The 20,834-nt window shown below is 47.3% G+C and overlaps 2 protein-coding genes across 7 annotated transcripts in view; one reads left to right on the top strand and one right to left on the bottom strand.

Moving 5' to 3' along the window:
* Positions 1-6,557, top strand: part of TUB (TUB bipartite transcription factor) — a 94,852-nt gene extending 88,295 nt beyond the window's left edge. For 4 of the 5 annotated variants that reach the window (XM_089329368.1, XM_089329360.1, XM_008265651.5 and 1 more), the window contains exons 8-12: positions 181-293; positions 993-1,110; positions 2,219-2,317; positions 2,503-2,674; positions 3,063-6,557. In XM_089329368.1, the coding sequence (XP_089185494.1) occupies positions 181-293; positions 993-1,110; positions 2,219-2,317; positions 2,503-2,674; positions 3,063-3,196 (636 nt within the window). In that variant the 3' untranslated portion in view covers positions 3,197-6,557. Of the gene's footprint in view, positions 1-180; positions 294-371; positions 664-992; positions 1,111-2,218; positions 2,318-2,502; positions 2,675-3,062 lie in introns of those variants that run through there. The other variant, XM_089329373.1, reaches the window with a different exon arrangement.
* RIC3 (RIC3 acetylcholine receptor chaperone) overlaps positions 6,370-20,834 on the bottom strand; it is an 85,136-nt gene continuing 70,671 nt past the window's right edge. For both annotated transcript variants that reach the window (XM_051824364.3, XM_008265650.5), the window contains exon 6: positions 6,370-9,884. In XM_051824364.3, coding sequence (XP_051680324.2) covers positions 9,463-9,884 — 422 coding nt within the window. In that variant the 3' untranslated portion in view covers positions 6,370-9,462. The remainder of the gene's footprint in view (positions 9,885-20,834) is intronic.

Raw genomic sequence — 20,834 nt, 5'->3', positions numbered from 1 at the left:
ATCCAACACTGACTCTCAGTTCCCCAGAGAAACAAAAGCCTCCGTGCCTGGCCAGTGCAGAGCTCTCTGAGTGCCAGTGCTGAAGCAAGGGAGTCCCTTGCATGCGTGTATGTGTCTGGTGCCCGTGACTGTGTACAGACCACAGGCTGGGCCTGGAACATGGCATTGCTCCTCCCCAAGGTGTTCCTCCTGGCGGGAAGGAAGAGGAAGAAGAGTAAAACTTCCAATTACCTCATCTCTGTGGACCCAACAGACTTGTCTCGAGGAGGGGACAGCTACATCGGGAAACTGCGGTACCAGCGCTCCCCCAGGAAGCAGGCCAGGGAGGGAGGGTGGGGCGGGGCATCCACCAGCCCTCCTGTCTCCGCCAGGGTTGGGTCCACTCCAGGCCCAGCTCCCTGCACAGCCTGGAGCCGTATTTGGACTAAGCTGCTTCCAGGCAGGTGGGTGCAGGCCCAAGAGAGAGGGCTCAAACCCAGGGTGTCCCTGACACAGGCCCTCAGGGGCCATGCCAAGGCCCAGGACTAAGAGAACCCTTGGGAGGAGGCAGGAAGGCTCTGAACTGGTTCTCAAGGGGACATAGGGTTTACTGGGCACAGAGTACCAGATCTGGGGAATGCAGAGATGGGAGGTAGGTGGCTGGAGCTGGACCAGGACCTGCGCAGGCCTATTGTTCAGTCCACAGGGTGCCAAGTCCCCTCTGCAGTCTCACCAGAGGCCATCTGGGCTACCTCTCCCCTGAGGGCAACACCCGTTCCTCCAAGGAAACTGCACGATGTACCTCCTTGCTGAGTGCCCTCTGGGTCTGTTCAGAGCACTTTCGGGCCTTCTGTGCTCCAGTGCCTTCAGTGGTGTGGGTTCAGTGAGTACTGGGGCTCCTGGGTTGGCCCTGGCCCAGCCCAAAATGCTTTGCAGGCTTCTCCTAGGACACTGAATGAGCTGTTCCTGTCTTGGGCAGAGGCACATGCCCCTTTACTGTTCCTTTCCTTCAGGTCCAACCTGATGGGCACCAAGTTCACCGTTTATGACAATGGGGTCAACCCTCAGAAGGCATCATCCTCTACTTTGGAAAGCGGAGCCTTGCGGCAGGAGCTGGCAGCTGTGTGCTACGTGAGTCCTAGCTCCTAGTCTGCAAGTTAGCCATGAAGTCCAGCACTTGTTACCTGACCCAGGGGCCAATTCTTGCCTGGGGAAGGGGCTCTTTCCTTGTCCTGCTCAGGGCTCCCGTCACAGTTGACTGCCTGGGCTTTGTATGGCCAAGCAGCAGCAGGAGGCCTGGGTGCTTGTCCGTGCCCTGCATGCTTGCCATGAGGGGTAGTTTTTGTTTTGTCTTTTTTAAATGAGGAAACTTAAGCTTAGAGGTTTATTGTTGACGTCACCAAGCTCATAAATGAACAAACTGGGATATAAATACCAGGGATTTCTACTTCTCTGAACCCCCTTTGCTTCAGTTTTAGAAGGCTGAAGGGACACCCATTCCTGGAGCACAGGTAGTAGGATACAATTCTTGTACGGTGCCGTGGTGCCACCTGCTGGCCACTTGTGGGAAGGCAGCCTGAATCTTCAAGAAGTACTGAGCCCCCAACTATGTTCCTATTATTTGAGGCACTGAGAATGCAACAGAGAAGGTAGATAAATTTATATCTTACAGAACTGAAAACCAAGTGGTGGGGAAGCAAGGTGTAAAACAAGAGTTCAAGTGGAATAAGTTCCTGACCCCTGCTTAAGAAGGAAAAACAGGGTATGAGGTGTCAAGGGTGGCTGCAGGGCCTCACTGAGGGCTCACAAGGAGGTGGGAGGCAGCCATGTGTGTGTCTGGGGGACAGTGACGGTACAGTCCTGAATGCTGGGCTGTAGTGCCTTGCCAGGGAAGCCAGCCTCTGCCCGGAGCGAGCTCGGGAACGCGGGGTGTCTTCATTGCTGCTGAGAACGGAGGAGGAGGGGCAGAACCAGAGAGTCCAGTTAACAGCTGGGGTGAGATGATGGTGTGAAAAGCAGGGGAGTTCACGTATTACTGGAAGAACTCGCTATTGGGTGAGAAGTGGGGTGTCGACACCGAGAAGCAGGGGTGCTTTCGAGGAGCTCGTTCTGGCAGACTGGTCTGAGACTGCCGTGTGCAGGCGTTGAAACAGCTGCTCCTGTCTTCCCACCCTGCACTCCGGTAGGTAAGTCCCTGCGTCAGGTGGCCGCTGCTGAGTTCTCTCTCCCTGTCTCCCAGGAGACAAACGTCTTGGGCTTTAAGGGACCTCGGAAGATGAGCGTGATTGTCCCTGGCATGAATATGGTTCACGAACGAGTCTCTATTCGCCCCCGGAATGTGAGTTTCTGTCCCACCCTCCCTCTTCCCCAGCCTACTGGCCAGTGGGGCAGGATGCAGCTGGTGTGTGTGCGTGGGGGGGGGGGCAGGAAAATCTAAGAGCCCCCGTTCTTGGGATGGATCCCGCTTGGGGGGTGGTCACAGTCTCAAGGCCTGGACTGGCTCTGGTGAGGCTACTGTCCTAGGAGCACGAGACCCTGCTAGCACGCTGGCAGAATAAGAACACGGAGAGTATCATCGAGCTGCAAAACAAGACCCCTGTCTGGAACGACGACACCCAGTCCTACGTACTCAACTTCCACGGGCGTGTCACCCAGGCCTCTGTGAAGAACTTCCAGATCATCCATGGCAATGACCGTGAGTACTCCTGCTGGCCCTAAGATATCCAGATCTCGGCTCACCCAGTCCTGGTCATACAGCCCACATTGTAACGGTGTGGGCTACACAGCTGAGATGAGATGTAAAGAACTTTGTATAATGAACTGGGAGGCCCTGGGAGAACCTGTGGAGCCCTGGTCCTAGGTTCTGTGTAATCAGCAGTCTTGGGGTGGGGACGGGGAACACTTTTTAAATGGGCTATTTCTCCTCTCCTGTGTCCTGGTGTTTGTGTGCCTCTTTCTCCTCTGGGCATCCTGGCTTCTACCTTTTCCTTCCTGCTTGGGGTTGGGTGTCTGGCCTTCCCTGTCCCTCCATCACACCCGTCTCTCCTTTCTCTCTCTCTGTCCATGCTTGTGCCTGGCCTCAGCGGACTACATCGTGATGCAGTTTGGCCGGGTAGCAGAGGATGTGTTCACCATGGATTACAACTACCCGCTGTGTGCACTGCAGGCCTTTGCCATTGCCCTGTCCAGCTTTGACAGCAAGCTGGCCTGCGAGTAGAGGCTGCCTCAAGCTCCTTGGGGTTGCCCAGCCTGGAGTGCAGCCTGCCTATCTTCTGTACATAGGCCTTCTGCCAGATGAAGCTGTGGCCCACAGTGGGCGTCCTGACCTGGCCAGCCGGGAGCCAGCCCCTCTGCCTCTGTGACCAAGGCAGTGGAGCAGTAGGGAGTGTTGAGACGAGGGTAATTCTGCGCCCCAGGATCAACACACACCCTTATTCTCGGGTTAGTATCCTGCTGCAGTCATGTTTGCCAAGCTGGGCAACCTCTTCATCTGGGAAGGCCCGAGGAGGTGTAGAGGGAGAGGAAGCACAATGCAGGGCCCAGCCATCTGCTCAGCCTGGAGACAGCCTACAGCAAGGTAGGGCACACCTGAGTGCGTATGTGTAGATGGAGGGCATAGCAGCCTTACTTGGCAAAGAGGCCTGGTCTGCAGAAAGCCGTCCCACCTCATAAGGCCCCAGGCAGGCCTGAGGGGTGGTGGGGATAGGGAGTTGGCAGTCTCTTGCCAAGATTACAGGGACCTGGCTACCTGGCTACCTGCAGTTGGTAGGCTGCAGTTGGTAGAGCTGTTGTGATTTCTCCAGGTTGGCTCTGTGCTTAGAGGCAGTGAGAAGTCGGCTCTCAAGGCCCAGATGCAGGAGGTGAATGAACAGGCTCTGCGGTACAGCCCCTGGAGGCCCAGTCCCACTGTGGGCCTGCCTAGGGCTCCTGAGGGCAGAGCACCACTGCCAAGCCCTGGTGTGCTCCGGGCAGCATCTCTGTCTTCAGACACCCAGCTAAGTCATGCTAGGAGAGGGCTTCAGGGTGTGGTTCCTCTCGGGAGGTGGGGGGAGTAGGGAATTACTGGAACTACAAGAGATCAGAAGTGGCAGGCCCGCGGGGATCAACTGGTACACTCACGTTGCCTCTAGCTGAATCACTGAGAACACAGCCGGGCCCTGGGTCGCCGAGCTGGGTACTCTGGTAGAGTTCCCTTCTGTGTTCCCACCATGCCCTAAGAAACTGCTGATCTCCAGCTCTCTGGCCTCCTGGGGTCCTTTCTGCATGCCCTTAACCCTGATTCCAGAGTCTTAGCAATGTCAGAGTAGAGGAACGCCGCACAGCAGGGCCCTGTCAGTCAGATGGCCCTAAGTGTGACAGATAAACGAGCGTCCTGGGCTGCTCCCTTCTCCTTGGATGGCACTACCCTCTAAACGCTTGCTCACCTGACATCTTCCCTGGCAGAGACAGGAAGCAAGCAGGGGTTATACTTTGGAGTAGATATGTGTAAAAAGGATAAGGAGAAATTCATATTTTTGGTGACACTGAAAATATTCAGGCTCTACAGGTGATTAGTCTTTGTAATCTAGATTTTCCTATGTTGAAGGCTTCAAGCAAGGCATGCCTGTTTACACCTCAGCCACGCGTGTTTCTCTGCCAGGTCCCTCGAAGGAGCTAGCCTCTGTTGGAACTAACGCTTTTCTGGGCTGGGGCTGGTCATTTTCTAACGCAGCACTGTGGTACCAGGGACTTGCCTACATGTGAGCTGATCGCAGTGTCTTCTCCCACTGTTTTCTGCAGCTACAGTTGTAAGGCAGAACAGGCTGACTGTAGTGAGAGGAGGTCCTGACGGCAGATAGAAAAATCCGAAGCACAATGGAAAGTTCTTGGCCTTTCTTTTCTCCGTTAGCACATGGAAGAGTAGAAGAGCCTTGGGCGCTGAGGGCCAAGCAAGCGCAGTTGAGCCCCTGCCCTGCTCATCAGCCTCCACCCCTGGTGATGCTGCCTTTCCTTGATCACTGGCCCTAGAGCCCACCTGGCTTCAGCCTCTCAGACCGTGGTGAGAGTTCCTTCCCCTTCACAGAGTCCTGGAGTGGAGGAAGGGATGCGAGTCCCTAGGACCACACCCCAAAACTTTACACCCTCTGCCCCAAAAAGTTCCCCTGCAGAGCGGTGACGTTCTCTTCCTCACCTGTTCTCTAAGTCTAGCTTTTCTTTCCTTTTGGCTCCAAGGTGCTCTGTGTCCGTGTGTGTGTCCGTCTGCGTGTGTCTGTCTAGGGAAAAGGGCAATCTGTAACCATCAACTGAAGTTCTTACTAGGAGCATGTTCCTAAGGACGAGCAGGACAGGAAGTAGTAGTCATGGTCACCGGTGGGCTTTCCCCATTCATTTCATGCTCCAGCAGCGAGTATACCGTGGAAATAAGCAGCTCTTCTCCTGGGGAGTGGTCAGCTTTCCAGTCTGAGTGTCGCATGCAAGCTCTTGGGTGAATTTAAACAGAACGCTAGTGAGTGTGCCTTAACAATCACAACACTAGTGCAGCGGAAACAGGTAAGGACAGGTGTACAGGTGTGGGAGGCCAGGTCATGGGAGTCAGACACTGGAAGAGAACCTTGGAGCCTGTTCCCTTCCCTGACAAGTAGGGCAACAAGCTAAAAGCAGAAGTTGTTTTCATTTAACTACACTTTGCATCTCTTTAGAGGTAGTTCTAACAAGCAGCAGGGGTGCTTTTCACAGGAAAAGGTCCCTCCTCCTCTGGGCGCTGTTAGGCAAGCACAAACCAGCCCCTTGCGGGATGTGCTGGTTCTCCCTGAGGGCACTAACACTGGCCTTCCCTCTAGCTCCCGTGTGTGGCAGGTATGCTTCTATGGCTGCATCCTGATGGAGTTCCTTCAGGACGTCCAGTATGCAGGTTTTAAAAATCTCCAAGGGGAGAGGGAGGCACCACTACAGAGTTCTCTCACTCTAGGTCTTAATTCTTTAACTGCATAATGGAAGCTGCTGGACTGGGGATTCAGGCTGGATCAAAGTTAATTCTCGCTTTTGTTGCTACCTTTTCTAGCTCATCACTGTGCCTTTTTCTTTCCTAAGAATGGACATCACACGACCCTTCCTTCCTTCTCCCCCCAGTCAAGGTCCAGGTGGAGCTGGAGATGAGGCTGAGACCCAGCTTCCTGGAGGGCTGTGTCAGAGGACCTAGAAAGGGAAGCCCAACTCTGGTCTCTTTTAGTCCTGCATTTGGTGACAGAGGGGACGTGGTCAGGATAGGTGACATAGCTCTTGCTGGGAACACATTTAGCCAGTTTTCATAATGCCTAGAACATGTATGTCTATTTGCACAAGATCGTCTTTTCCTATTTTGGAGTGGTCAGACATTTTATTTTTGTTCAAAATTATCTGGAGTTTTAGACAAACTTGCAAAACTGTGCTTTTATTAAGTGACTTTTTGAATAAACTCTTTGGTAATCTGGAACAAATGTACTTATTGGTATGTGCAATGACAAACTTGGTATTTTCCCACGTTGACATTATGTATGTTGTTGAAGTTAGTGTTTGTCTAAGTACAGACATATCAACAAATTAAACTTGAATTGTTTCAACTCTGCTGGTTTCTCTTCTCATAAAAGGAGAAAAGCCCATTTAGAACCAATGGCATGTGAGTAAACCCTGTCCCCACTCTGGCTGTGTCTTTCAAGTTTAAGGATCACACCCAGGCTAGGAAGGGCTGGTGCTTCCTACATCTCCCCTGGGAGCCCATAGAGCTAGAAGGGGCCTGAAGATACGAGATAAATGGTAAGTTTGTTTTGGTACCAAAGAAAGTTTGAAATCAGCTTTTTTCAGGATATACATTTTACATGTACTTTTTATGGAAAAACTATTCATGAAATAAAACTTCGGGCTCTAAAATTTACCTTTAATTTCATTGTTTGGTGAACTTTGTGCAGTGCCTATATACAGGGCCCAAGCCAGTGATACTTTAGAAAGGTTAATGGTCAAGGCAAGATCATGCCATTCATAGTATTTCTTACTCTTCTTCAGCGGTAGGGCCACATTTTGCTCTGGTATACAGGAATTCAAGAGGATAGTGAATAAGTAGCTTTGATGTGACCAAGAACATTTCCTATCTGAACCAGGGCCTACCTCCTGTGGACTCTGCAGAGAAATAGCATATCCAGGATGGTCTAAAAAGGAAAGAAGTTTTTTTGTTTATTTAGGAATCAGGTTGAAGAAAAACGGTCATAGATAGAGTGACCTCACATCCAGGGTAGTCCTGGTTTACCCCTATTGTCTTGGCGAAGTATTCTTTATCCATTTTGCACTGTAAGTTATTTGGCATCTGTGCACCTGCTGTGGCTTCAATGACCAAACACACCTCAGCTGCAGGCGCTCACGAGGCTAACCTTGTGTTCCTGCTCTGACCAGGAACCTAGCTCTCCTGGCTGCATCACCCCTCTGAGACTGAACACGCTCACACTCCCTGCAACAGAAACCCATCACGTGGTTTTGCTCAGTGTAGAATGAACATCCACGTCTCTGTCATCCCTAAAGGACAAAGTGATTCTGAAAAAGACTTTCTGAAGGGTAAATCAAAATAACATAACCGGCCGGAAAGAGTGCTCCCATGCAGGGCGCAGTACTTCAGCACAAACCTTTTCCATAGGCCAATTAATTTTCCCCAAAGACTGACATTCAAAATAGGGTTGGTTATGCAGCATTTCACTTTCCAGCCACATCACAAGTCACAACTATCCACACATGTTTCCTCCAACACCGTTTCTACCCAAAATGTCCTTTCTCTTCCTTGCCCACCACCTCTGTCAGGTGTCTTGGAAGTACTTTGGCAAAAATTATTTCTTGGCTTTGGGTCTGTATCACAGGGACAGCTATATTCATAGTACAATGGTTTATGCTCGCACATAATGAGTGCTTATCATGTAGGAGCTGCAGCTGGAACCGGTGCTGGTTTATGTCTACTGATGACTTCATTTACTCTCTAAGACCTAGACTTACTCTCCTTGATAGCTGAGGAAGCCAAAGCTCAGCAAGCTGCAGGAGCTGACCCAAGATTCTGTAAGTAGAAGGGCAAATAGATCATGAGCCATTTTTGTCTGCCTGCGTAACTCAGACAGTGAAGAGCACCTAGATGATTTGTTACCTTGGGTGTTCCCTCGCATACATCCTCGGTGCGTGTTAAACAGCACTCTTCAACACAAGTCCAGCGTTCTACCCAGGAACGCGGTGCAGTGGGCTTCAGGGGTTTTTCTCTGTGGGTCAGGACTGCCAAGCGAGCGGACAGAGTACCTCGGACACCACTCTGTGTGCTTGTGTGTGTGATCTGTTTTCCTGGCATCTTCTGCCAGGCACAGTGGAGCTCTAAAAGCTTATCTACCTTTGCAAAATTTGCACCTATTCGAGTCCTGCACATCCCCCAACTGAGACGTCCTTGGGAACATGCCTTCAGCTTGGCCAGGATCTTCTCATCTCAGCTCTCAATCTACTTCCACTCTGCCCAGCTTCACAAAAGCCGCCTCCTGGGGCGCTGCTCCACAGGCGCTCTGCAGCACACGGCACAGCTTTCCTGGTAGGTGGCGCTTGAGGACGAGCTCAGGCCTCACTTCTCTTTAAATTCGGTCTCCCAAAGAACACAACATCAGAAGCAGTTTCTAGGCAAGGACTGTCCACAGGTACTCGAGTTCTCACCCCTGTGGCTGGCTCCTTGGCATTGCCAAGCATGGGTCCTCCGTGCAGCATCAAATCTCAGCTCCACAGGGCAGGGACTGACATAATCTAAAGCTTCCCTTGGTGTAACGAGGTGTAAAGGTGCTTTTGGGGTTAGCAGTTCTGTTAAGCAGACCAAGGGCAAAGGGAGCTAGAGATCCAGGCAATAGCCTAGCCAAACAGGCTTTAGGCTCACTGTCGGTCAAGTCAGTGGGTGGCTCCTGCCACTCTGGAAACAAGTGGGGGGGGGGTGGTCAGATGAGGGATTAGGGCTGCAGGGAGGGACTTCAGCTCAGACAGCAGGGGCTTACCCTGCTCTGGGTAAGCATTCCCACCAACAAAATATTCTCATCTCCCCAGGGGACCACTAACCTGCTCAAGGCAGCTTGGAGTCTGACATCTTCATTCTTGCAGACTTAAGTCACCATCATCTAAGCTGATGTTTGTTCATGGGTAAACCATCTGCTACCCCTAGAGGAAGAGTCAGGCCTTTGCCCCGACAGGTCCCATCTGTAATCACGACAGACCAAATAGAGTCACTCAGTGGTTCAACTTCTCTGACTGGGAAAGGCAGGAAGAGGAGTGAAAAAGCTGTCCCTGTGTCCACACTAATGTCTGCACAAGGCGACATGTGTGAGCACCAGGAAGGACACATGATATCCATGGAAGATCTGATAGCTATGACAGTTGAGTGCACAGAAAGAAGGGGACGGGGCCAAGGATGCGACCAGAGAAGAGAGAAAGGTCACTGTGGGACTAGGGGAATAGCTACCTCACAGACAAGTGTCACTCAAAACCCTGGGGGCTACGCTTCCTCAACATGCCACCTGCATACGCTCTGTCAGCACCAACAGCCAACCACTCGGCTCTGAAGTTCGGGGGCCACTCTTCCTTGGGGGCTTCCTCTTGCTCACTGTAGCCATCTGTGTTGAATCCAGCATTCTCTGCCAAGACAGCAGGATCCTCTTCATGAAAATGGCAGGAGCAGGGTTCTGGCTGTGGGTCACACGAGGCAGCAGAATTACCTTCCTGGGCTCGGAGGTCGGCAGGCACGCTTTCCCAGCCCGAGTGATCTGATCCTCCCATTCCTTCAGCTATTTCTTCAGCAGAGGGCTCTTGTGGGTCAGGGTAATCCACCAGGATAGTTTCTTGCCTACGCTTGATAGAATGTGAGAGGTCATAAACCGGGTAGGTCTCTTCAGGGTAACCTAGAGAGGAAAGCAGCACAGAGTCTTACACAGAAAATGTCTCTTCAAAAAAAAGTATTGGCTCAAAAAAGATTCTCAGACTGCAGTCATCCTCTGCTAACAAATCCATTCCAGAAACCTCTTGGATGATTCTAATAGTTGTAAAGTTTCACTTGAGCAAATTCTTAGCAATCTGGCTGACTATCCCAGTGCTCTGTGAAATACAAACCAATTCAGATGAAAATCCCTCCTTAAGTATAGAGTGCTTGGAGCAGAGTTAAGTCTCACACCACGTGCTTCTGCAATACTGATGAAGATTAAACAGGAGTCCTCAGTTTACAAAAAAAAAAAAAATATCCACCAAATACCAGCTGGAGAGAGCTCAGCTCAAGGCTAATGTTTGTAATTTCTATTTGAAACCCTTTCCAGGTCTTCATGGGAGGAGGAGGGGCTGCTGGTGGTGGGGGGGAGCAGGAAACCAACAAAGCTCTTTTACAATCACACCAGATTATACCAAGAAGCCTTCTACTTATCAAAACAACTGCAATCGTTTCTAAGCGTCAGAAACAGACGGCACTGTAGCAAGAGGTGCCCAAGGTCCCAAAGGACAAGCACTCCATCTTCAGAAGACAGAATTCCCATTGTTGGCTTCTTGGTCTTCACAAAATGGAACAAAAGAAAATAACAAACTGGTAAACAAAGTGAGTAACACTGGCACTGAATTCCAGCAATGATAATGAGAAAAGGGAAAATGTTGCCAAATTAAGGAATGAAATGAAATGAATCTGTGTCAGCCCAGCAGGCCTGAGCAACAGATGGGCTGGGCTGGAGCTCATATGCCAGTGCTGGCTGTGGCAGCCATGCACGGAACAGTGTGAAAGCTGGAGAATTCAAATCCATTCATACATGATGGTAACTGGCCGGCTCAATCCTGCCGTAAACCACTTTTCGCCTATAAATTATGAAAAATAGCGGTCGTTTCTGCTGCAGTATAGGGTGTAGAGATTTTTATATTTACTGTTTCTTTTGAAGTATAAAGTCAAACAGACAAGTTTAAAGCAGAAAACACATTACTCAGAATGCTAACACTGATGATAATTCGTTGTATTTACTTCTGGCTTTTTTCTCCACGCTTCCTTTTTCCCTCTTTCTAAAGAATTCCTGTTGTATATAAAATGTTTTATCATGGCTTGTATCATTCACCATTATATCATGAGCATTTTTCCATGTCATTAGGCATTTGAAAATAGGCTACAAAATATCCCAGCACACAGCTATTTAATGGACCTGCTTTGCCTTCCTCTTCTGTAAAGACAGGCTCATTCATAAGTAATATGGCAGTTAATATAGCTGAATAGAAGAAATTTCTATAACTATAAAAACTAGACCAAGGGGAATGGACATTTTAAAAGCCCTTTTTATATTGTGCCAGCTGACCTTTGAAAAGAGTACCAAATATCAGCCTTACCAGTATAGAACTCTCCACATTATCACACCTTCCCCAGCACTGAACACACTACTGGCAGTGCTGGGGAAGGTGGATAAAGAATCTTGCCCGTGAACTCTATTCCCAGGCATCACTTACCATGCAGCGAACACTAGGGAAAATAGAGTTTAGCTATTGCTATGGCCTGGTTGTTTGCCCCTCTAAAACGGAAGCAGGATCCCTGAAGGCAGATGGAGGTGGGGCCTTTGGGAGGTAATTAGGATTTGATGAGGTCATGCCGTTGGTACCCCCATGACTGCATTCATAGTTTTATGAAAAAAAGAGGACAGGGGCTAGTGTTTGGTCTAGTGGTCAAGACACTGCTTCGAATACCCATGTCCCATATGAGAGTGCTTCAGTTCAATCCCTAGCACCAGTTCCTGATTCCACGGGGCTCAGTAGTGATGACTCAAGTGCTTAGGTTCCTGGCAACCATGTTGGGAGATCTGGAATGAGCTCCTGGCATCTGGCTTCAGCCCAGCTCAGTCCTATTGCAGGCATCTGGGGAGTGAACCAGTGGATAGGAGAGAACTATGTCTCAAATAAGAGGAAGAAAAACCCAAGCAAGCAAGCTTTCTCTGTCTCATCATTTGATGTCCCTGCCATGTCACTGACACCATGTTCTTGGAATCCCTAAAACCCTGAGCTAAATAAACCTTTTCTTGACAAGAGAACCAACAGAAAATGGTCTGACACAGCTACCCACAGCCTTCACAGCTTCCTTGGATATGGAAGCCTGCTTGTAGTTAGGTCCCAGCCACTGAATGGCGGCCTGTCTCGGCCTTCTCCCCACACCAACAGCAAAGCTTACCCGTGGAGTTCTATGTTTGCTTTGGTTTAAGGGGGAGGGTCAGACTCTGGCTCATGCCTTGTTTTGTGGCCACAGGCCAGCAGGCCCTATGGTGCCAGGCCCAGCTCGTTTCCAGACCAGCCCAGAGCCATGTTGGCTCACCCAGCCCTAAGCTTCAGGTATGCAACAGGAGCACAGTACCTACAGACAGAACCTCCAGGCCTGTCCACTGCCGGGATGGTGCCTGTTGCCCCAACCTTGAGGATACCCCTGCATTGCTACAACCCAAAAGACTCAGGGCTCAGATCTGCTCCAGCAGAGGCAGGTTCCAGGCCCACCCCAGGAGACTCCAGCACCCAGCTAGCCCCTTAGTGCCAGGATCCAGTCCCCAGGTCCATCTCTGCAGAATCGTACTCCAGGCCTGCCCCAGTCCCAAAACAGCCCCTGTGGATTCAGCCCCAACAGATACATGGCCCCAGGACAATCTGCCTGAGGGTTACAGCAGCCAAGTCCACTTGGGGGCCATGCCAAATGACCTGCTTAGAATGTACAGATGGGCTTACTGGTGAATGGCTGAGACAAAGCCAGTCTACAAACACTAGATGAAGTCCCGGCTTCTTCAAATGTGCACAGCCATGAGGATCAAGAATAATCCGGAGAACATGGATTACTAAAGAACAAAGTAAGCACCAGGAACAGACCCTAAAGAAAGGGAGACACAAAAGGTGCTTGGAAAAGAATGCAAAATAAAGTAATTCATTGCTTAAAAATGGATGCATGGTCTGAAATGTTTCATTTGGCAATTTTGCTGTGCAAACATCATACTTATAAAAACCTGGATGGTGGGGTCAGTGTTGTGATGCTGCAGGTTAAGCCACTGCCTGCAATGCTGGCATCCTATGTTGGAGCCCCTCTGAGTGCTCCACTTCCAATCCAGCTCCCTGCTGATTTACCTGGGAAAGCAGTGGAAGATGGCCCAAGTCCTCAGGCCCCTGCACCCACATGAGAGACCTGGATGAAGCTCCTGGCTCCTGGTTTTGGCCTGGCTTAGCCTCCACTGTTGATGCCATTTAGAGAGAGAACCACCAGATGGAAGATCTCTCTCTCTCCTCTCTCTTTGTAACTCTCTTCTAAATAAATAATTCTTTATATATATAATATGTAATATATCACATATATACAGTCAGATGAAAAGGAATAAAGAAATTCTTACAGAATGTATAGGACATCAAAAGAGCACATATTTGAATTATAGAATTTCAAGTAAGAAGAGCAGTAAAGGAGTAGAAAGCTTAAAGAAATAACAGAAAACCTAGAGATGGGAAAAGATCCAAATATTTATTTATTTTAAGATTTCTTTGAAAGGCATAGCTAGAGAAAAGGAGAGACAGGGAGAGATCCATCCATCTTTGGCCTGGCCCAGCACAGCATTGTTGCTGTCTCTCCTCTGGCTCTGCCTTTCAAATACATAAATAAATCAAAAAAAAAAAAAAAAAAAGCAGAAGTGTATGATTAATTAAAGTCAATACATAATCAAATCAGAATACTTCAGTAAATCATTTCTATCTTTAGTGTGACGGTTAAAAGAATTATTAAAAACAGTAACTGTAATAATTTATTAAAGGATATACAACAAGAGAAGATGCAAATCACAACATCAGAAACACAAAATGTTGGGAAGAGATGGAATAAAAGTTATCTTCTGCAATCCAGATTAAGTTGTTATCAGCTTATAAAATCTGTTCTAACTATGTAAGTCCCACAGTATGTACACACATGCACGTACACAAACTAAAAAAGTGAGGCATCAAAGCAGAACGTTAGAGAAAATCATCTAGTCACAAAGGAAGGCAGGAAGAGAAAAGAACAGAAGATCTACAAAATAACAAAATGGCAGCAGTCTTTACCTTCAACACTTACACTGAAATGTAAATACATTAAATTCCCCATTTGGAAGACACAGCAGCAGCAGAGTTTCTTTAAAAACAAGACTATATGCTACCTGTAAGACATTCACATCACATTAAGAACACAAAGGGATTGAAATGAAAGGACAGAAAAAGATAATCCATGCAAATGGAACAAGAGATCAAGGCAGCTGTATTTAAATAAAATAGATGTTAAATAAAAAACTAGATGAAGAAGATAATCATATTATGGTAAAGAGATCAGTTCATCAAGAGGACAGTAGTTATTAACAGAGAAATTCCCAGAAATAGACAAAAACCAAGACTGAGCCATGAAGAGAGAGACGATCCAAATACATCAACAATGAATATGGAAATTGAACCAGTAATAAAGTCTCCCAACAAAGAAGAGCCCAAAACAGTATGGATTAATGGCTAAATTCTACCATACATTTAAAGAAGAATTAATATGGATCATTTTCAAACTCTTCTAGAAAACTCAAGTGGAGGGAAAACTTTCATTTCAAATTCATTTATAAGGCCAGACCTGACACCAATGTCAGACATAAAGTTCATAGTGCATTTCAAAATCTCCAAAGCTATAGCAAGCAAAATAGAAAGGTACTGGCATAAAAACAGATACATGCACCAATGAACTGAATACAAAGTCCAGAAATAAAGTCTGTATACGTGTATGGTCAATTGATTTTTTTTTTTTTTTTTTTTTGACAGGCAGAGTGGACAGTGAGAGAGAGAGACAGAGAGAAAGGTCTTCCTTTTGCCATTGGTTCACACTCCAGTGGCCGCCGCGGCCAGCGTGCTGTGGCCGGCGTATCGCACTGATCCGAAGCCAGGAGCCAGGTACTTCTTCTGGTCTCCCATGGGGTGCAGGGCCCAAGGACTTGGGCCATCCTCCACTGCACTCCCGGGCCACAGCAGAGAGCTGGCCTGGAAGAGGGGCAACCGGGACAGAATCCGGCGCCCCAGCCGGGACTAGAACCTGGTGTGCCAGCGCCGCAACGTGGAGGATTAGCCTAGTGAGCCGCGGCGCCGGCCTGGTCAATTGATTTTTAAGAAACATGCTAAGAACACACAGTGGGGACTCTTTAATTAATGATGTGAGGGAAGCAGGAAGTAGCTCTAAAGACAGATCATTGTCCCTCCACCCCTCCCGGACTTTGGGGCTGATGTAATTCCATACAACCCTTGCTTTATAAAAAACAAAAGTGGGGAATGTTAGTAAAATGGCACAGTCTAATCTGTGGCGCCATCTATGCCCCAGACACCATCTTTGGCCCTGGCCCCTGTGCCACCATGCATAGTAGGCTTCAGTTTTAAGCCCCATGCCCCAATCACTGGTCAGCTTCACCTCCACCCTAATGGGATTCGCGGCTCCTACTTCCCTGCCCACCCCCCAGGAAAAGTTTAACAGGACCTATTGCTGAACATGTGCTCTCTTACTCTCTCACCCTCTACCCACCCCACAACACCCACCTGTCAGGCTTCCCCCACCTGACAATAATCCTTTCCTCTAAAAAAAAAAAAAAAAATGATGCAGGGGAAAGTGGATATCTACATGCAAAAGAATGAAATTAGGCCCTCACCTCATACCATATACAAAAATCAGCTTGGGCCAGCATTTGGCACAGTAGGTTAAGCCACCACTTTTGGTGCTGGCATCCTGTGCTGGAGTGCCAGTTCAAGTCCTGGTTACTCTGCTTCTGACTTAGTTCCCTGCTAATGTTCCTGGAAAGACAGCAAAGGATGGCTTAAGTGCTTGGTCCCTGCCACCCATGTGGGACACCTAGATGGGAGTTTCTGGTTCCTCACTTTGGCCTAGTCCCAGTTGCAGGCAATTGGGGAGTAAACCTGCAAATGGAAGATCCCTCCTCTCTCATTCACTCTGCCTTTCAAATAAATAAATCTTTAAAAAAAAACTCAAAAAATAATCAAAGACTTAAATATAAGGCCTGAAACTATAGAACAACTTGAAAAGACAGGGAAACAGCTCCATGACACTGGTCAAGGCAATGATTTTTTTTTGGATATGACCACAAAAGCCCAGGAAACAAAAAACAGACAAATGTGATTACCTCTTACTGAAAAACTTCTGCAGAGCGAAGGAAACCACCAAGGGGGTAAACCATACATGTGATAAAGGATTAATATCCAAAATATATCAGAACATACAACTCAACAGCAAGAAAACAAACAATCCAATTATAACATGGGCATGGGCATGGGCCTGGATGGGCAGTGGTTAAGATGCCAATCAGGATGCCAGCATGCCTTATTGGAATACCTGGGTTTGATTCCTGACTCTAGTTCCTGATTACAGATTCCTGCTAAAGTGTACCCAGGGAGGCAGTAATGGGGCTTAAGCCACATGTGACACCAGTATCCCATACTCAAACACTGATTCCTGTCCCGGCTGCTCTGCTTCTGATTCAGCTCCCCGTTAATGTGCCTGGGGAAAGCACCAGAAGGTGGTCCAAGTACCTGAGCCACTGCTACCCATGTGAGAGACCCAGATGGATGGGATTCCAGGCTCCTGGCTTTGGCCTTGCCCATTATGGGCCCATTGCCAATTATGACCATTTGGGAAGTGAATCAGAGGACGGAAGGTCTCTCTCTGTTATCTCCCTCTCTAACTCTATCTTTCAAATACATAAATTACTTTTTTAAAAATTAAAGTGACTGGCACTGTTATGTAGCTGGCCACCTGACTTTTAAATAAATAATAAATAAATTAAAAACTTTTTTAAAAAAATTAGGGGCCAGAGCTGTGGCATAGCAGGCTAAGCTACCACCTGCAGTGCCAGCATCCATATGGGCCCTAGTTCAAGTCCCAGCTGCTCCACTTCTGATCCAGCTGCCTGCTAACAAACCTGGGAAAACAGCAAAGGAAGGCCCACGTACTTAGGCCTCTGCACTCACTTGGGAAACCTAGATGGAGTTCCTGGCTCCTGACTTTGGCCTGGTCCTGCTCCAGGCCTTTATGGACACTTGGAAAGTAAACCAGCAGATAGAAATTCTCTCTCTCCCTCTCTCTGTGTAACTCTGCCTTTCAAATAAGTAAAATAAATCTTAAAAAAGAAATTAAAAATAGGCAAATGATCTGGATATTTCTCAACAGAACTACAATTAAAACCACAGTGAGCTATTACTTCATACCTGTTACAATGTCTATTTTTATTTTTTTAAAAGATTTATTTCTTTATTTTAAAGTCAGAGTTACACAGAGAGAGGAGGAGAGGATGTTTTCCATCCACTGGTCCACTCCTCAGATGGCCGCAATGGCTGGAGCTGCGCCGATCAGGAGCCAGGAGCTTCTTCGGGTCTCCCACGCAGGTACAGGGGCCCAAGAACTTGGGCCATCTTCCACTGCTTTCCCAGTCCATAGTAGAGAGCTAAGATTGGAAGTGGAGCAGCCAGGTCTTGAACTGGCACCCATATGGGATGCTGGCGCTTCAGGCCAGGGCATTAACCCGCTGCACCACAGCACTAGCCCCAGAATGTTTTTCTTTTAAAAAGATGAAGGACCAGCACCTAAGGTGGCAGAATAAGGAGAGAGCTTACTACTCTAGTCTAGGGGAAGATAGTTTAAAAAAAGTCGAGAGAGTGCAGTCTCAGGAAGGAGTTAGGGAGAAAACAGCAGAGGAAACTCCACACAAATTAGAGGGATACTGTGGGCCTATGTGGAGGGTGTAGACACACACAGCTGAGGACCCCAGCAGCTGAGAGCCACAGCACCAGCTCTGGAGAGTGAGGTGAAACCAGGCTGCAGCAGCCCAAGCCACTGGAGATAAAGTTGCAGGAAGAGTCAGGTGCAAGTTTGGCTTGAAGCCCTGTGGGGGACAGTGTACCTGCCAAACTAGAGGAGAGAAAAAGAGCACATTTCTCTCCCCAACCACCGTGCGCCAGCATCCTATAACTAGCCGAGAGAGGGCAGGTGCCATTTTGGACATACTTAACAGCTGTGCCAGCTCACATCCACGTGCCCAGCAATCAGCCAAGCAGAGACACCTGAGTCTGGCTGGAAGAACTGACACAGAGTTGGGTACTCATGACTGTGGCAGGCTTGTGTACTGGGACTGTGAAAACACTGTAGCTGCATAGGAGGGTGCAGGGTGTGGCTAGGACTTTGGGCAGTCTCTGTGGGCTTGGAGCTCCTTGATTCCCTGGTGAGGGTCAGTGCTGTGGGATCCATGCTTACACCAAGGACTGCACAGATCCTTTGTATGGTTCTTGTGGCAGCACACAAATGTTGTACTCACTGGGGCTAGTGCCCAGGCACTTGTCTCCTTTGAGGAGAGGAGGTGAGTATGAGACTACACCAATAGAAAAAACCACCCCTCTGAATGAAAAAAAAAAAAAAGATTTACCACCAGGTTGGTGCCCAACCTGGGTCACCTTGGACATTCCCTTCAATCTGGAGCACTGAACAGAGCTCCCTGGCCACACCCACTGCACACCACTGTGTATAAACTGGAAAAGCAGATACTCCACTAAGCCACAGAGGAACAGTTCAAAGATAAAAACCATCATGGGGTTGGGGGATGGCAAAACAAAACAAAACAAAACAAAACAAAACAAAACACCAACAAGTATCTCCCCAAATGCCAAATAATAAAGGCAGCAATTCAAGAAACAAGAATAAGGAAGCCAACATGATGCCTCCAAAAGAACACAACACTTCAATACTAGAATGTGAAGATGAAGAGACTGAAGAAATGCCAGAAATGGAATTCAAAATTGATTGTAGGATTACTTAGAAGTAATCAGAAGCAAATCCACAAACTAATGAAATCTGTACATGACATGAAAGAAAATTTCTCCCATGAAATTGAGATCTTAGAAATCAAGATGAAATTCTGGAAATGAAGAATTTAATAGAACAAATAAAAAATGCAGTGGAAAGCCTTAACAACATACTCAGTGAAGCAGAAGAAAGAATATCTGACTTAAAAGACAAATAGTGGGGCCGGCACTGTGTCACAGCAGGTTAATGCCCTGGCCTGAAGTGCCGGCATCCCATATGGGCACCAGTTCGAGACCCAGCTGTTCCACTTCCAATCCAGCTCTCTGCTGTGGCCTGGGAAAACAGAAGATGGACCAAGTCCTTGGGCCCCTGCACCCACATGGGAGACCCAGAAGAAGCTCCTGGCTTTGGATTGGTGCAGCTCCAGCCATTGCTGCTAATTGGGGAGTGATCTCTTTCTCTCTCTCTCTTTTCTCTCTCTCTGCCTCTCCTCTCTCTCTGTAACCCTGACTTTCAAGTGAATAAATTAATCTTAAAAAAAAGACAAATAGCTAGAAACTTTAGTCAGGCCAAAAAACAAAAACAAAAACAAAAACAAAAACAAAAAAAAAAAAGAGGAAGAAGAAATTAGAAAGCTAAAAAACAAAAAGAGTGACAGAAATCTATGGGATACTATCAAATGACCCAACATACAGGTCCTAGGAGTTCCTGAAGGCATGAAAAGAGAGAATGGATTAGAAGTCCTTTTTAATGACGTGATTACAGAAAACCTCCCTAATTTGGAGAAAGAAAGGGATGTCCAAGTACAGGAAGCACAAAGAAATCCTAAAAGACATGACCAGAAAAGATCTTCACCACGACACATTGTAGTCAAACTCTCACAGTAAAACATAAAGAAAAGATTCCAAAACGAGCACAACAGAATCACCAGATTACTTTCAGAAAATCTGATTAGACTCACAGCTGATTTCTCATCAGAAACCCTACAGGCTAGGAGAGAATGGTGAGACATAGTCTAAGATTTAAGAGAAAAAAAACTGTCAACCCAGAATACTGTACCCTGCAAAGATCACATTTATGAATAAAGGTGAAATATAAAGAACTTCCATAACAAACAGAAATTGAATTTATCACCACCCATCCAGCCTTACAAAAGATGCTTAAGGATGTCCTACACACAGAAACATGGTCATCACTACAAAAGATGAAAGCAGAAAATCTCCCAGTAACACTACAAAGGAAATCCAAAGTATACAATAGGAAAAATGGCAAGACCAAGTCATAATGTATCAATAGTCACCTTGAATGTAAATGGCCTCAACTCTTCAGTTTAAAGATACAGACTGGCAGAGTGTATTGAAAAACAAAACCTGTCTATTTGCTGCCTACAAGAAACACATCTCACCAACAAAGATACATGCAGACTGAAAGTGAAAGGATGGAAAAAGATATTCCATGTTAACAGAAACCAAAAAAGAGCTGGAGTAGCTATCCTAATATCAGACAAAATAGACTTTAACACAGAAACTGTTAAAAGAAACAAAGAAGGGCACTATGTAATGATTAAGGGATCAGATCAACAGGAAGATGTGACTATTATAAATGTATATGCACCTAATTACAGGGCACCTGGCTATTTAAAAGAAATGTTAAGGGATCTAAAGGGAGACAAAGACCAAAGACGCCAATACAGTAGTAATGGGGGACTTCAATAGCCCACTTTCGGCAATGGACAGATAAACCACACAGAAAATCAGCAAGGAATCAGCAGAGTTAATTGATACTATACACCAAATGGACCTAACATATCTACAGAACTTTCTATCCTACAGTCACAGAATACACATTATTCTCACCAGTACATGGAACTTTCACTAGGATTGACCACATGCTAAGTCATAAAGCAAGTCTCAGCAAATTAAAAAAAAAAAAAAAAAACTGAACTCATACTATGCATCTTCTCTGACCACAATGGAATGAAGCTGGAAATCAACAACTCAGGAATCTCTAAAACATATGCAAATAC

The sequence above is a fragment of the Oryctolagus cuniculus genome, chromosome 1 (genome assembly GCF_051225735.1).
Source record: "Oryctolagus cuniculus isolate XC-2025 breed Fujian yellow rabbit chromosome 1, ASM5122573v1, whole genome shotgun sequence".
Taxonomy (NCBI): domain Eukaryota; kingdom Metazoa; phylum Chordata; class Mammalia; order Lagomorpha; family Leporidae; genus Oryctolagus; species Oryctolagus cuniculus.
This window is presented reverse-complemented; position numbering and strand designations above follow the sequence as displayed.